The following is a 14,636-nucleotide window of genomic DNA, read 5'->3' on the forward strand; positions in this document are numbered from 1 at the left end:
ACAGACACCACTTTGGGGCTGGTGTCTTCAAACAGACAAACACGTAACAAATGAAGAGTGCACAGAGAGCTCACACCACGTGTCACAGAACTTCATCACTCTCGCAGTCACCAAGCTTGGTTTTCAAATGCTAAGACACAACAATCACCCTGTCACTCCAGAAATGGGGAAGGAGACAGAACGCAGACAGACTCTCTACACTTCAGCACTGCCAGGCTGATAAGCAAAAGTCCAAAGACTTCAAAGCTGGTCTCCTTGTAGTAATTACTGCTCTGACTACATCTTTTGAGGGATTATAAAGAAAATCTGCCTTGTTGGTCAGCCTGATCCTGGCAGAGAAGTCTTAGAGCGTGAGTGAGGACAGCTGCAACAAACACAGTCATATTGCAACAGTAGACTCGAACTTGCTCTCCAAATTGACCTTACCTGTTGGCCTTCAATGCCTCCTGGGGAAAAAAACATCTGGAAGGAATATAATTGACCATTAAAGGTTAAAAATAGAGATGGTTGCTGGACTGAGGAAGAGAACCGAGGTGCCACTGTTTGTGCCTTTGGGGATGTCCGAGTGTCGCTGGGCAGTGCCTGGAGCCTGTCTGAACCACGGCTTTTCCATGGCTTTTCCATCCGCCTCCGGGCAGCTGAGGGAGCAGGGAGGAGTCAGACTGCCAAACAACAGGGTCATGTTTTGAACCTGGCCTTTCACACACCTCCCCCTGCAACCTGGGTCTTCTACACCTAGCAGGGCCAGATCTCATGCTTACCTGGTAGATCAGGTCATTTCATTAGTGAAATTCACTTCAACATGGGCAAACTCATATCCACCAAGCTCCTGCCTACAGGCTTGCAATAAAATCTGTGTAAAACAGCCATTCCCTTTATAAGAATACAGTGGGAAGATGCTGGCATTCCTTCCTGTAAATGAACACAACAGCATCTCAGTCCCCTCAAGCAGAACATGGCAGCATTACTGGGGATTCCCAGAGGGATTCCTGGCAGCCCAAATGAAGATCAGATTGCCCCAAGCTATCACCTGTGCAGGAAATCAAAGCTCCATCTCATCAGCTGTGTTCTTGAGCTATTCCAGGCTAGGAAAGAGCTCAGAAGGGGCTCCTGCATGGGAAGCCACATTAGCCCCACTACAGTGAAGGTAGCCTTGGACTGGTGAGCTTCCAGAGAGGTTGTTTTGGTGCCAAGAGGATAAGGGATGATGGGAACAGAGGGCTGTAAGATAGCTGTACCACTGGGTACCCTTTGGCAAAATAACCTGAGGTTGGATGAGTTGTGCTCTACAAATAAATACAGGTACACACAGATGAACAGGTACATACACCTGGAGCGCTACCTGCTCCGATCTCAGGAAACTAAAAAAGGATCACAGACAGGACAGAAGGGCACAGAGGAGTTACTCCAGTGGGACTCCAGTCAACAACTGCTGGAGGGTTTGCCCACAGGAGGAAGCTCAAAGGACTCAGAACTCACTTTCTCGAGAGTCATGGAAGGAATCAGCTTTGATGGGAGTCGGGTCACTCCAGGACCTGCTGAAGCTCCTCTCACGCCGTTCGGCAAATGCTAAAGGATAAAACCAGAGCACGACATTAACAGATCCCAAAGCACCTCTGCTGCTGCCAGCAAACAAATCATCCAGCAGATTGCCACCAAAGCCACACAACACAGACTCCCCTGGGCTGGTCCTTCCACTTGCCAAATGTGAGTCCTTTCCACACAGCAGAGACAAAGTGCCCACTTGTGCACACGATGGGACGTGGAACACAGAAAAAGGACAACACTTGATGGTCTCTCCTTAAATGCACACGGCTCAAACCTCAATTAAACCAAGGCCATTCCAGTGTCCCAGTGTAAGTGCTCGGACTCCAAGGCCTCACAGAAACATGCACTGCACAGCTAATGACACCTGCATGGCCAGAAGAAGGCTGTAGCTTTCCAGTCAGTTCTGCCTTCATGTTCTATTGGCATCCCAGTCGGAGTTGGGAGGGGATCTCTCTGGAAAGCCCATGCTTTCTACATTTTATTGCAAAAGAGGAAGTCCTTCAGCCTTTGCTTGCCTGCACTCTTGTGAGCACTACTCATGCCTTTTCTTTCCTCCCAAGGAGTGCTGCATTGTTTGCACCGGCATTTCCCAAGCACAATCCAAGGAGCTTGGCTCAGACGGCTGCACCACAGGCAAATTCCTGGGAACTGGCAACCACCATGTCTGATCTGGCAAGCCCATGTGAGAGCCATTATGCTGGGATTAACAGCCACTTATGGGCACTAATAGCTATTTCTGGTGGCAGACAGAGTCTGCAGCAGGGAATTGAGTAACAGCAGCGCAGGAATTCACTGCGGATCAGCATCACAAGAGCAGCCTGTCCTCTGCTGAAGTGTGTCCAGGGTGGATGTCTGGGGAGACAAACCACATCTTCAGTTCTTCAGGTGATCCCCATCCTCAACTTTTAGTTAAACCCAGGCATTTTGCTACTGTGCACAGGAAGAAAGCTTTGAAAACATGACCCAAGAGTTCCTGAGGCAGAGACACGCCTGAGCTTCCCGGAGGTGAGCCCTGTCCATGTCAGGCAGTGCAAATTCAGATGCCAATGAAGACTCTGGAAAGGGCAAAGCTCTTTGCCCATCACTTCCCACAGCACATGAGAAAGGAAAGAATGCAAACTGAACTCAGCAGCGCTTTGCTGTCTGTGGGCACTCTGTAGATGATGCCTGGCCAGGGGGTGGGAAGAACAAGCTGTTTTCTCTTCTGGAGCAATCCTCAGCTCTCAGGAGCACGTTACACCACTTTCACAGCTCTAAGGGAGTTGCTCAACCAAGTTATGGAGGATTGTTGCCTTCTCCAGGGAAAGGGAACTGCCACTTTGCAAGCCTAAGAGATAATTTCTTCCCCAGTGAGGCGTAACGCTCCCTGATTTCCCCCTTGCTCCAATCTCTTCCCTGATCCTCTTCTTTCTTCCTTCCACCATCCTCTCAGTTCCCACCAGGCAACTTTCCCCCAGGTCCTGCTGTGGAGATGGCGGTGGGACAGGGGAGGAGGGGACAGCCAGCACTCTGTGTGGCACATGGAGCCACAGCTGGTCACAGCTGCAGAGAGAGGCCAGGCAGCTCTGCTGGACTCCCAGCTCGGGTTCTCCTCACTGGCCTCCACACCAGTGATCACCAAAACCCTCGCAGGGGACACAGATGCTGCAGTGTTCCTTCCATGCCTTGCACCAGAGATGTCCCACAGCCATGGCAGAGGGTCCTTGGGAACAGCCTCCAGGCTGCTGCAGGCATCCACGTGTCCTGGACACTTGCAACCACCTGGCCTTCTTGTTTGTAGGGTAAAATGGCACCAGCAGGTCAAATCCTCTCTCCAGCCCAAAGCCAGGTCCTCTCAACCCACATCTGCATGTGACAGAATTCCCACAAATCCCAGCTCCTCACAGCCACATTTCCAGGTGCTCACTTACTTTGTGCTTTAACCCTTCGGCTCCCCACCATGCGGAGGTGCTTCCGAAAATTCCTGCAAGAAAGGCCAAACACAATGTTTGAGGAAGGTGACACGAAGCAACACCTGGACTCAGGACTGTGAGAACAGGGAGGAAGAAAATAAAATGGGGATGATGGTGTATTTCCTTCTGGGCTTTCCAAAGCTGGAGACCAGGTCCCCAAGCCGCAGTGATTCAGTGCTGGGGATGGTGATGTTTGTTGAGGGGGGCTGTTCTGAGCTGCCTGGGCTGCTGGCACAGGGCAAGTGGGGTCCCACAGGGCAGCCCCCTGCTCAGGGATGCTTTCCCTTTTCTATGGTTAAGGTTTACCTGTGCTGTACTTGCTGAGCACACCCACTGCCCGTGCTGGCAGTGCTCCCTCTTTCAGTAACTGCTCCCCTCTCTCCAGCAGGAACGTGGGGTGCCCAGGCTCTGCACACACCATGCTCGTGGCTGTGCTCATTCCCAAACACAGCAGCTCCTAAATGCTCTCCCCTGCTGTTGGTAACCATGCAGCCCATGCTGCTCTCCAGGGGGAGACCAAAGCAGGTTCTCCCTCCTTGCACAGCAGAGTTCAGTGATGCTGCCTGTCCCCACGGGCCTGCTCTCCCCGTGTGCTGCCCTGCCCTGGCCTCACAGGCAGGTCCAGAGGGGCTGCAGAGCACACAGCTCTGAGGGAAAGCCCTGGGGAGCAGCTACACCCCAGAGTCAGGTCTGTGTAAAACAATGTCCTGGCCACTCCTGAGAGGCCACGGCAAAGGGACTCTTTGTCCTCCAAGTGTAAGGGACCAGTTGCTTTTCGTTTCTCATCACTCACTAGGCAGGAACAGGACAGGAACAAACAGGACAGCAGAAGAGACAGGGAGAAGCAGCACCAAGAGAAGTGTCACCTCTCCATGAACCCTATTTAGTGACTGTGGCTTCACCCCACAGTGCAGCCCCAGGATGACAGAGAGCCCATGCACTGGGCACCCTACATGGAGTGGGGGAGCCTTCCTGGATTCCTCGTGCCCCCCAACACACAGGGCAAACACCAGGCAACAGAGACCACAGCTGGTGAAAGGGTAAGTCACAAGCTGTCTGGCTCACACACAGGTTAGTGGGATGAGTAAGGACATGGTACAACCATGCAGATGCTGTAGCAAACTGACTGGACCAGAAGACACTTACAGCACTGACACGAGGTTGTTCAGATAAACTTGGATACATCTGCTCCTATGCAGAGATCCACACAAACACAGCCCTCATGGGACAGCACCTAACCCACATCACCTCCTGCACTTCCTCACTTTGGCCTGGGATCCCTTGTTGTCATCAGGCTCCAAATTCAGCAAGAAGGAAAACCAGCAGCTGGGAGCAGCATCATTCCACACCAAATTTCCATCTGCGCTTGGGCTTGGGTTTCCCAAAGATTTATTTTATCTCTACTTGGGTACATGAAGATTCCACTGCTGTGGATGAGACAAGTGCCCCTTCAGACACATCACTGGCCTGGCTCTCTGTGCAAAGCCTTCTGGGGTGCACCATCACTGACAACTGGGTCTGTCTTACAGTGCATTAGACTAAAATCCAAATAAATACAGTATTTTAAGGGAACCAGGGCTGTTCTTTACACAAAAAGGTCTCAGACATGTTATATGGAAATCTTTCTGGTCTGTTGTGAGCCTGAGATCATACCAGACACTGAGAACTTGTCAACTGCCAAGGCCACTGTCACATCCTTTGGGCTTTTGGTATTTTGGAGTAAAATCCACTTTTCTGTTAAATGCTCAGCTGTCCTCTCCACAGGGGAGTTTCTTCAGACCTTGGGGGCAGATGGGTAAAGCAGCCTTTGGCATGGAAAAAGGTTGCTCCCAGCTGCCTGGACAACTTGCGCTTTCCCATGAGAGACCTAAATACCATCCCCTAAACACTGCTGAGAGCAGCTCCAAGAAAATTCCAGCTGTTCAAGGTTAACCACTGCACTAAATACTCAGAGAATGGGACAAAGGCCTTTTGCTCCATCTCTTTTCTTCTAGAAAAAAACCAGCACTTTGGAAAGGAGGTGCAAGTCTGGGACTGCCTCTTAATGTGGGCATGCTGTGAACACCTAGATCCTTCTGGGGGCTTCTTGCAGCTGCCTGGCTCCTCAGGCTCCTCTGTACCTGCATATCAGCGTGACAGGACTGGCCCTAGGGAAGCTGCAACCAGCTCTGTGAGCACTGGGGCTCCCCAAACCTGCCAAGCCTTCCTGCTTGGTTCCTGCAACTGCACCCAGAAACTCTGTGGCATTTGATCCCTTGCAAGATCCCTTCACCCATCATGACACAACCAGAATCCCTCAAGTTTCAGCAACGAAATCTCCTTATCACTCCCTTTTCTGAACAGTGCTCCTCCAGTGTGCCTCACGATCTGCATGACCCCATGGCACCTCCAGAGTACCCCTCCAGGGTACCCATCCCAGCCAGAGGGGCTCCAAGACACGGCAGTCCCACTCCACACCCTGCAGCTCTGCCTGTGCAGTGGGTCACCACACTCTGCCCAGAAGTCTTTTCACTACTCAAACTCCTGGCAGCACCTCCCACATTCTCCTCCCTGGCTGCTCCTGCAGTGGGCAAAGCTCAGGGCATCCCTCAGTCCATAGGCAGCATTCCTGTGGCCACACCCCACAATCCAGCCTCCCTGGACACCAGGACTCAGCACTGAAGGGGCTGTGTGAGAACAACTGAACCCTGAACAGCCACGAAGGGCTGCACAACAAACACCCAAACCCACAGCGGGGTCCTCCTCACTCCCTGGAGGAGAGAGCTGAGCTCTGCCAGCAATCCCTGCAGCCAGAGCCCCAGCACTGCTGTCCCAGCTCCTCTCTGGGACACAACAGACACAGACAGGCTCCCACTGGGCAGCCCTGCCAAGGGCTCTACCAAGGTACACAACTGCTCCTGCACTCACAGCCCACAGGAACAACCCACTTGCTAACCAAGACTTGCCTCTGCCTAACAAATTCTGAGAAATCTTTTTAAAGATACACTGTCTATTTGTTTAGAGTGTCTTTAGTTTGGATTTTTATTTCTCTTTGTTATTGATGAATAAACACTCACCACCCTGCAGTTGCAAAAAAAAAAAAAATTGCCTGGCAATTTCTCAGTTAAGAAAACCTGATGTTTTTCTCCCACTTGGTTTTGAACAGCGCTGAAGTGATCATGGCAGTTTTTTACCAATGACACATGCTGTGTTATCCTTTTTAGTAGCCTTGGCACATTTCAAAAACCAAACCAAAATTCTGATTCCTACTGTGAGTGATGTGCCATAGGAAGCCTGCAGAAGGAAACCAGGTCCTTCTGTAATACCTGGACAAGGAATCAGTCCCCATCCACTTTTATTTCCCTTCTATTATTGAAAAAAAAAAGATTTAAAAGTAGACTTCTGGTCACTAGAGATGTCAATTTTGCCCAGGTCTCAGATTTTTGAGGTGCATTTGTAGATGCAGCAACAGCACACAACTGTATTCATCTAACCTCAAACAAATTCCTGCCTGTGGCAGGGGAGTTGGAACTAGATCATATTTTAGGTTTCTTCCAATCCAAGCCATTCTGTGATGATATGAAATTCCAAGTTGGAATGGGGAAATTGCATCTTTAATTTTTAAAGTATGTATTTTTCTGCCTGAGACACAGATCGTGTGTATTGTATCTGCAAGGTTAAAAGCAACTTGACAGTGTTCTTTAAGAAGATGGAGGTCAGCTATCCTGAGCATCATTCACCTCCACAGCTCCAGCAGAGCCACTGCCAGTGTCCCCAGGACAGCACAGAGACAGGGACAGCCACGGTCAACGGCACCAGGGTTCAGTACTGACCCCAGGGGCCCATGCAACACCAGCCACAGCTACGGGAGGGAAGGGGCCCTACCTCTGGATAAGAGCTGCAGAATCATTCTCTCGTTTCCGTCTCTTCCTCTCTGCGTAGCCCCTGAACGCCCTGGGAAACCATTTCAAGCCATTAACCAAGTCCACAGCGTGGAAGTGGAGAGGACAAGGGACACACAGAGGGAAGCTCTCAACAACAGAGGTTGTGCTGCCCTGGGGCCGGGCAGCACCGCGTGTGGGCCAGGGCTGGGCAGGGCACTCAAACCACAGCTCCTCACTCCCTAGGGCTGCTCCTCAAACATCAGAACATGGCCCAAAGGAGCAACCACCATCCCTGCTCTGGAGAATGGACCTGGGAGCTGCAGGCACACCCCCTCCACACACCAGGATCGAGAGGGACAAAGTGTGCCAGCAACTGAGGGCTGCACTCGGAGGATGATGGTTTGCTGGGATCCGTGTAGGCCTTCCAGGTGTAGCCACCTAACCTCCTGCCAGCTGACAGACAGCCCTAGCACAGGGAAAGCACGAGTGAGTATGATGGACTGGAAAGGAAAGTTTATCCAGGACACCAACAGACAAGGAAATAAAAAAACTAAGATTATACTTACGAGATGCTAGAGATTCCAGGAGACGCAGGGAAAAAGAGAGAGAAGAGGAATTCATTAGTGCTCAGCCCCAGCCAGTGTTCTGAGGGAGTTCTCACTCCAGAAGGAATATCTCTTGTTAGGTGGAAGGAAATTGCATTTTAAATTAAACATTTTCAGTGGTGCGACTCCTCCTTGACTGAGCTCAATCCTCCCTGGGGCAGGGCTGACACGTGGCTTGGATGCAAACTGAGCTCCCCGTAGACCCAGAGGATGTGCAGATGTACAAGAGCTGTGTGTGGCCTGCCAGGCTGCACCACCACGAGCTCCTGGAGCAGGGAGAGCTGCTCCCACCATGACAAACTCTGCTGAAGCTGGCTCATGCTGCCTGCTCCATGAAGGGAACGAGCGCAGCAGGTTGAAAATGCTGGAGCAGAGGCCAGGGGCACCTGGGGAGTCATCCCAGCCCCTTAGGGAGGTGCCCTGAATTTCTGGAGGAGTTTCTGTGTCACTTCCAGAGGCAGCACAGAAGCTCCAGAAATGTTAACCATGGGAGTTGTGCTCCTCCAGGGCTCCCTCAGGGCACCATTTCCCAAAACAACCCCACGCTGGCCTTCAAGCCCTGCAAGCTCTGCCACAGGGACCATCTGCAACAAATCTGCCCAGGAAATATGAATTCAGACAGCAAAGGCAGTCTCCAAATGTGATTTTGCACATGGTTTGTGGGTCAGATCAGAAATGTGAAATGCCATTGACTGTTATCAGCCAATATTTTTTAAATGTTTTTTTTCTGGGGGGTGCAGCTACCCCACTCCTCAGCTCCAGATCCAGCCCTCCCTGCACCAATCCTTCCAGGTCTGATCCAGTCTGGGTTATCCCAAGAGAAATAATCAGCCTCTTTTCAGGGTTTGGGAAGGGAAAAGTGCAAGGGAAAGAAGAAATGTCAGAGAAGCAAGAGTACAAAAAGGACACCAGATTAGACAAGAAGAAAACAGAGAGCGCCAGAGGGCTGAGGGTGTCCCAGACATTGGAAGAAGCAAACAGGAAAAAGGTGACAAGGCTGGAGAAGGGCCTTGGAAAGCAGAAAACTGTCTCATTTTCCTCACTGCTTGCCTTAGTCAGGTAGGAAATACTTGAAACCAGGAAGGCAGCACTCCCTGGCAAGCCAGGTACAACTGGGAAACGAGGCTCCCATTACTCTCTTCAGCCCTTTGAGAGCTGCCTCCTCCCAAAACACAGCACCCAGGGACCTGCATGGAGTGTGGAGGGAAAGGCTCCTCCTAACTCACATCCCTCCAGACTTTGCAGGGATTTTACTGACACTTTCACACATCCAGAGCTGCAGGGCTACACCTTATCCCAGAGGAAGGCACCTCTCTGGGGTGAGGGATGCAGGGCAAACCTGGAATAACCTTCCCTTGGGAAGTGGGTGCAGCAGAAGCAGCTGGTGGAGGGTCTCAGCTGGTGATCCCACAGGACCCTCACTCTGCAGAGGCAGCCAGGCCACAGTGTCACAGACAAAACCAGGGAAGCAGAGGAGAGCTGGGTAGCCCAAGCAGTTAAAGAAGGTAAAACCAAACAAATGAGAGCAGTAGGAAAAAACTAGTAAGTGGGAAAGAAAATTAACAACAGACAAGTTCCTCTCTTTCTTTCTCATCTCTGAACAGTGATGCCAAACACACAACTCCTGCTCCAGGCTCTCAGCTTTGAGCAGGTTACGGACTCAGATACAGAACAAAAGCCACAGCAGTGGTTTCACTTACGCTTGCATAGTTGTAGTAGCAGTGTGAAAGCTGAAGAGGTTCTCTTTTGGGAACCAGGTTCGTATGGGGACATCATCTGCAAGAGAGAGAGAGCAAAGCCTGAGCACCCAGTAGGCACAGACATCCTTCAGCCAGCCAGATTTCCTTCCCAAGCTCTTTCTCTCAGGACTTTCCTTCAGCATCCTGCCTTGACTGAACAGGAGATCAGGAGTCTCATCCTCCTCATATAAATGCACACTGCCACCAAGTGCTCTGTAAATTCCTGCTAAGCCAGTCTATCAGGCTACTAAGTGAAGAATAAAAGCTCTATCTTAAGCATAGGAGATTAGAATAATCCAAGAATTACAGAAGTGACATTTGAACTAGGAAAAAAAAAACAGGGAAAAGAAACATTTTTCATTAAAAGCGTTTTCCAGTCTCTGCCTTTTCCTTTATACCATTGATTTAAACTGTACCATTCCTCCAATCCTTTCTGATACAGCCTAGTAGAAGATGAAAAGTGTTTACCTTCCACTCAGAACAGTAAACCTGAAATATCCTCTCTTTTTCTGCCATGGAAGTTTCAACAAACCCCTCACACACCTGCTCCTGCTGACTTGGCCTTCAGGAGTTCCTCTGGTTTGGAAGTCAAACCACCCATCAGCTCCAACAACCTGCAGGTAACTGAGCTGATTTAGTCACCTCTGTTTGTAAACTGCCCTGCCCATCACCTTCACTGAACGACCACTAAGACAAAAAGGAAAATAAGTCACCAGTTATGTGTGTGGTGACCAGGAGGAGGAACCTGCCCAAGCTGAGGCTGCAGTCAGGCAGGCAGGGAATCAGAGGGGTGTGGAAATCCACTGGCACAACACCTGTGAGATCTCAGTGGGCTGGATTCCTGGGGTTTGGGGCTGTCTGATTTTTCATCTTGCTTCACACCCAGTTTGTGGCTCCCTTGCCTAATGCCTTGCCCCATGTTGCTGATTGTGTCTTGCTTCAGTCATTCAAGTCTTCAGATCTGACAATATTTAATATTCTGGCATTGTCAAGGTATTTTTTACCTCACTTTCACTTGGCCCAAGCCCAGTCAAGCTCTACATGCCCTCTGCAGCTATCTTACCAAATGTTTTGTACAGATCATCACATCCTACAGATTATTCCCTGAAAGTACAGGAAGTGCTGCAATTACAGATGCAAAAAATGCTAACTGCAGCTGGGGAGCCTTCCTTTGAAGTGCAGCTTCCAAGAAATCTATAGAAAGCTGTACCAGACACTCCTTCTCAGCTCACAGTTTACGTCAAGTCCTGTTTAAAGGCACTCCAAGGAAATATATGTACGTTAAATGAAACTGCATTTCAGTATGCTAAAGACTTCTGATGCAGTCCCAAAGTCTACTCTCCTCCAAAACACAGAGACAGAAGCAAAGCAGAACAACCCAGGCTGTAAATGAATTACTTGTTTGAAGCCTCCAACCCACAGAAGTGGTGAAGGAGAAGTTGTACAAATTCCTTTTTAGCCAACAATTCTGTACAGGCTTCTCAGGGACTACTCATCTCAAAGCACTGACAATCTCTCAATGTGTTTTACAGCTTTTAAGCCACTAGCTTTGGTTCAAAGCAGAGCTTATGAACAACAGCTAATATCCTTAGGAGGCTTTGCATGCACCATCACTGGGAGCTTTCTCTCCTTTTCTCATAGATTGGAGTTACCTTAGGAAATATATCCCTGCCCTCCACACAGCACTCGAAGGAGAATAAAGGATTTGGGACCCTTCAGAGGGTAGAACATCAGCAGAGGAGCTCACAGGTGGGGACTGGGCAGCACAGCTCAGCTCCAGAGCTCATTCACTGAATTAAAATTCAGATTATGGGTATGGCTGTTGCTGCCAGGAGCAGGCAGCACATCCTTTCTGGCCAGGCAGAGCAACTTGTTCTCCTTTCTTGTCACCATCAACTGTGAGGAAACTGTGGAGGAGCCACGGGCTTGCTAAGACTGGAGGGACACCACCACCACATCCAGCATCTCCAGCCACTTCCCACTGCACCCAAATCCCAGCACCTCTGTCCAGGAGTGGCTGTGTCTGTATCAGATGCTGGGAGCAGCCCAGGAGATGACAGCTTGTACTTCCCTGGAACGGTGTCAGGCATCATAAACTCAGCATCAAAATCCATACTCAGGGATGCCAGAGGGGCCTGGCTGCTGTAAGTGTTGGTTTGCAGCAGCAACTTGTCATGTAAATGCAAACAGAAGCAGCACTGTCAGGTGAACCCCTGGGGAAATCAGCCTCTCCTGCCTCCACTCCTCTCTGCTCCCTTATCCCTGCTAGCCAGGCAGGAAGGACATGCCAGGGAATTCTTCTTGCAAAGAGAAGAATGTTCCCTGAGAACATTGAGCAGGGAAGAAAGGAGGGAATGAAGTCCAACACTGTGTAATTTGCTAGTATCTATGGGAAGCCCATGAGGTGGCACTACATGAGTGGCTTCCAGTGCTGCAAACAAGCATTTTGGGAACACACCAAAGTACAGAACACCATAACCTGAGCTGAGGCTCCCACAGAGCAGTTCACAAAGACTTCCACTGCCCAGCGAGAGGCAGAGAGAGGATCTTGCTCTGAGCTGCCTCTGGGATGAGCATGGATGTAGGGCTTTGACAGAGCCCTTCCTCTCTTGCTCTTCCTCCACAGAAAAGGAGCTCACTGAGCTGCATGAAGGTGTCATGAAAACCACCCAGAGCAGCCACTGATGACCAGGAGCTTGGATGAGCTGGCCTCCAACTGAGCTCAGCTTATTTCAAACTCCTCCTCTGACAACCCCTTTCCAGAAACGCTGGTCCAAGGTACCAGAAGGGCCCAGAATCAAAACCGTGCTGGGATGAGACGGGTGTCACCTTTGGTGTCACCCAGCACTCACTTACCAGACACTCGATCGACACTGTACATCCTCTCCAGCCTTTTCCTGTGCCACCCAGCCTCGCCAGGTGGGTGCTGCTCCAGCTCAATGGATTGCTGGGAAGGGGCAGCCAGCCTGGTGCAGTTGGGGCACTCCTTGGAGCCCTGGCGGCCGCCTGGCCAGGCCTTGCAGTGCCGGACGCCGTGCGAGCCGCCGGCGCCGTGCCCGTGGTGCCCGTGGTGACACTCCTCGTGGGCAGCCCCCTTCATCACCACCAGTTCCATGCTGTCATTCTCGTGCTCCGACAGCATCGGCCTCTCGCCGGAGATGGTGTAGACTCGTGGCTTCGGGCCCTCGCTCGGCATCTTCTCCGCCTGCTCCTCGGTGAAGCTCCTCTCGAATTTGCCGTCCGAGATGACCGAGAGCCTGCGCTTGTTCTGGGCCGCCTGCTGCATCTCAGGGGAGTCCTCCTGCCCGATGTAGGAGTCTGCCAGCAGGTGATCTGAAACGAAAGGCACATTTTCCTTAAAGCAAAGCCCCACAGACACTGGAAAATTCAAGAGGCTCTTTGCTACTGCTGTGTAAGGGAGACAGATACAGGAGGTCCCTGCAGGAAGCGTTTCAGATGAGCCTGTGCTCACTGCCGCCTTCTAAACCTCCAGAGCAGGCACTGAAATGAGAGATATTTCTCACAGAGGCCCAATATTTTAAGCACGTGGCGCCACCAAACAAGGCTAGAAGCAAAAGCAGGTCTCACTGCACGGCCTGAAAATGCTGCCATGCAAGACAGCCCTGGTTCAGCTGCAGCCCTGCTCAGCCACACGAGGGCTACGGAGCTGGTCACAGTCTGCAGGACAAGGACCAGCACCAACTTCTCCAAGTGCCAGACTCTGAGTGTTTGGCACGTTAAGTTCTTTCAGAACACTGGCAGAGGGGCAAACCAAGAAGGTTTGGGGTTGGTTTTTTTTTTCCTCCTGATTTTCTGCCAGGTGGTTTGACATGAAAGAAATGCAGCAAGATTTCAGCTGACAGCTGCAGCACAGCACCCTGCTGCCGGCACACCCCGGTCTCACATATGGCCACGGCATGGCCCGTGGGAGCTGTCCTGAAGGAAAACACAGCCACTGCCTTTGTAGGGTAGGAAGATCGAAAGGAGAGAGGCCCATGAGTGCAACTATCTTTGGAGCCCACACACTGGATGAAGTGCCAGGAAATCTCAGCATTTCCATGGCAATTCCATGCATGAACCCAACAGCAGCTCCCACCCACCTGCTAATCCTTTTTCAAGTGGCTGTTAATTACCTCTTACACTTCCCTTCAGATGGGAAGCAGCTTGGGGACTGGCAAAAAGGCTCAGCAGGGAGTGCGTTATTTATGTGATTACTACCCAAAAAATGAAATCATTAGTGTCCAGCACAGACAGAAGCACCTAAAACAGAGGCAGAAAGCAAACCCAAGCCTTTACTTCAGTAGATATTTAAGGAACATAATTTCTTTAGCTACTGAGTCATGACCTGGAAGAATTAGTCCACAATTTGAAGGCTTGGCTACCTTGTAACTGCCCATGAAGTGAAGGAGGAAGAGGAGACCTACCTCTGGACAAGAGTGGTGGTGTATGTGAGTAACATGGACCTTTCACTGCTGCCTATGAAGTGCTCCAGTGCCCCTCTGAGAGGAGCCCTCCCAAGCTGAGGCCATACACTGTCAGCTTTTGACTCTGAAATCCATCCTAGAATGTGCTCACATTGCCCAGGGCCTCTCTCCTTGCTCAGTTTGCAACCAGAACCGAGCTGGTACCAGTACAGGGTGTCACCCTTGTCTCATTTTTCTGCTTGAGATACAACTTCCTCCAGCGCTAATAGGAAATAAATCCATCTCTGCTCAAGGAGTGACTGTCAGGGCTGTTCAGGCTGACACAAGTCAGGTTTCCTTTCATTTGTCTCCTCACAGTCTCTGGATACTGGAGCTGGCAGTTCTGGAGTGACTCCTGGAGCTGGCCAGGAGGAGACACTGTAGGAGTCCAGAAGAAAGAGCTGTGCCTTTTGAACCTGCAGCTGATGCTCTGTCCAGGCTTCAAAAATCCATGCCCAGGTGTAGT

At 50.8% G+C, this 14,636-nt stretch overlaps 1 protein-coding gene across 7 annotated transcripts in view; it reads right to left on the minus strand.

The window, feature by feature from the left end:
* The window catches only part of NSMF (NMDA receptor synaptonuclear signaling and neuronal migration factor), a 46,813-nt gene that overhangs the window by 13,458 nt on the left and 18,719 nt on the right, over positions 1-14,636 (minus strand). Inside the window, exons 3-8 of one of the 7 annotated variants that reach the window (XM_039561861.1) lie at positions 12,564-13,040; positions 9,669-9,744; positions 7,930-7,935; positions 7,365-7,433; positions 3,459-3,511; positions 1,480-1,569 (exon numbers count right to left, since the gene is read on the minus strand). In XM_039561861.1, the coding sequence (XP_039417795.1) occupies positions 1,480-1,569; positions 3,459-3,511; positions 7,365-7,433; positions 7,930-7,935; positions 9,669-9,744; positions 12,564-13,040 (771 nt within the window). The remainder of the gene's footprint in view (positions 1-1,479; positions 1,570-3,458; positions 3,512-7,364; positions 7,434-7,929; positions 7,936-9,668; positions 9,745-12,563; positions 13,041-14,636) is intronic. The other 6 variants (XM_039561862.1, XM_039561863.1, XM_039561865.1 and 3 more) reach the window with 6 other exon arrangements.

The sequence above is a fragment of the Corvus cornix genome, chromosome 17, assembly GCF_000738735.6.
Source record: "Corvus cornix cornix isolate S_Up_H32 chromosome 17, ASM73873v5, whole genome shotgun sequence".
Taxonomy (NCBI): domain Eukaryota; kingdom Metazoa; phylum Chordata; class Aves; order Passeriformes; family Corvidae; genus Corvus; species Corvus cornix.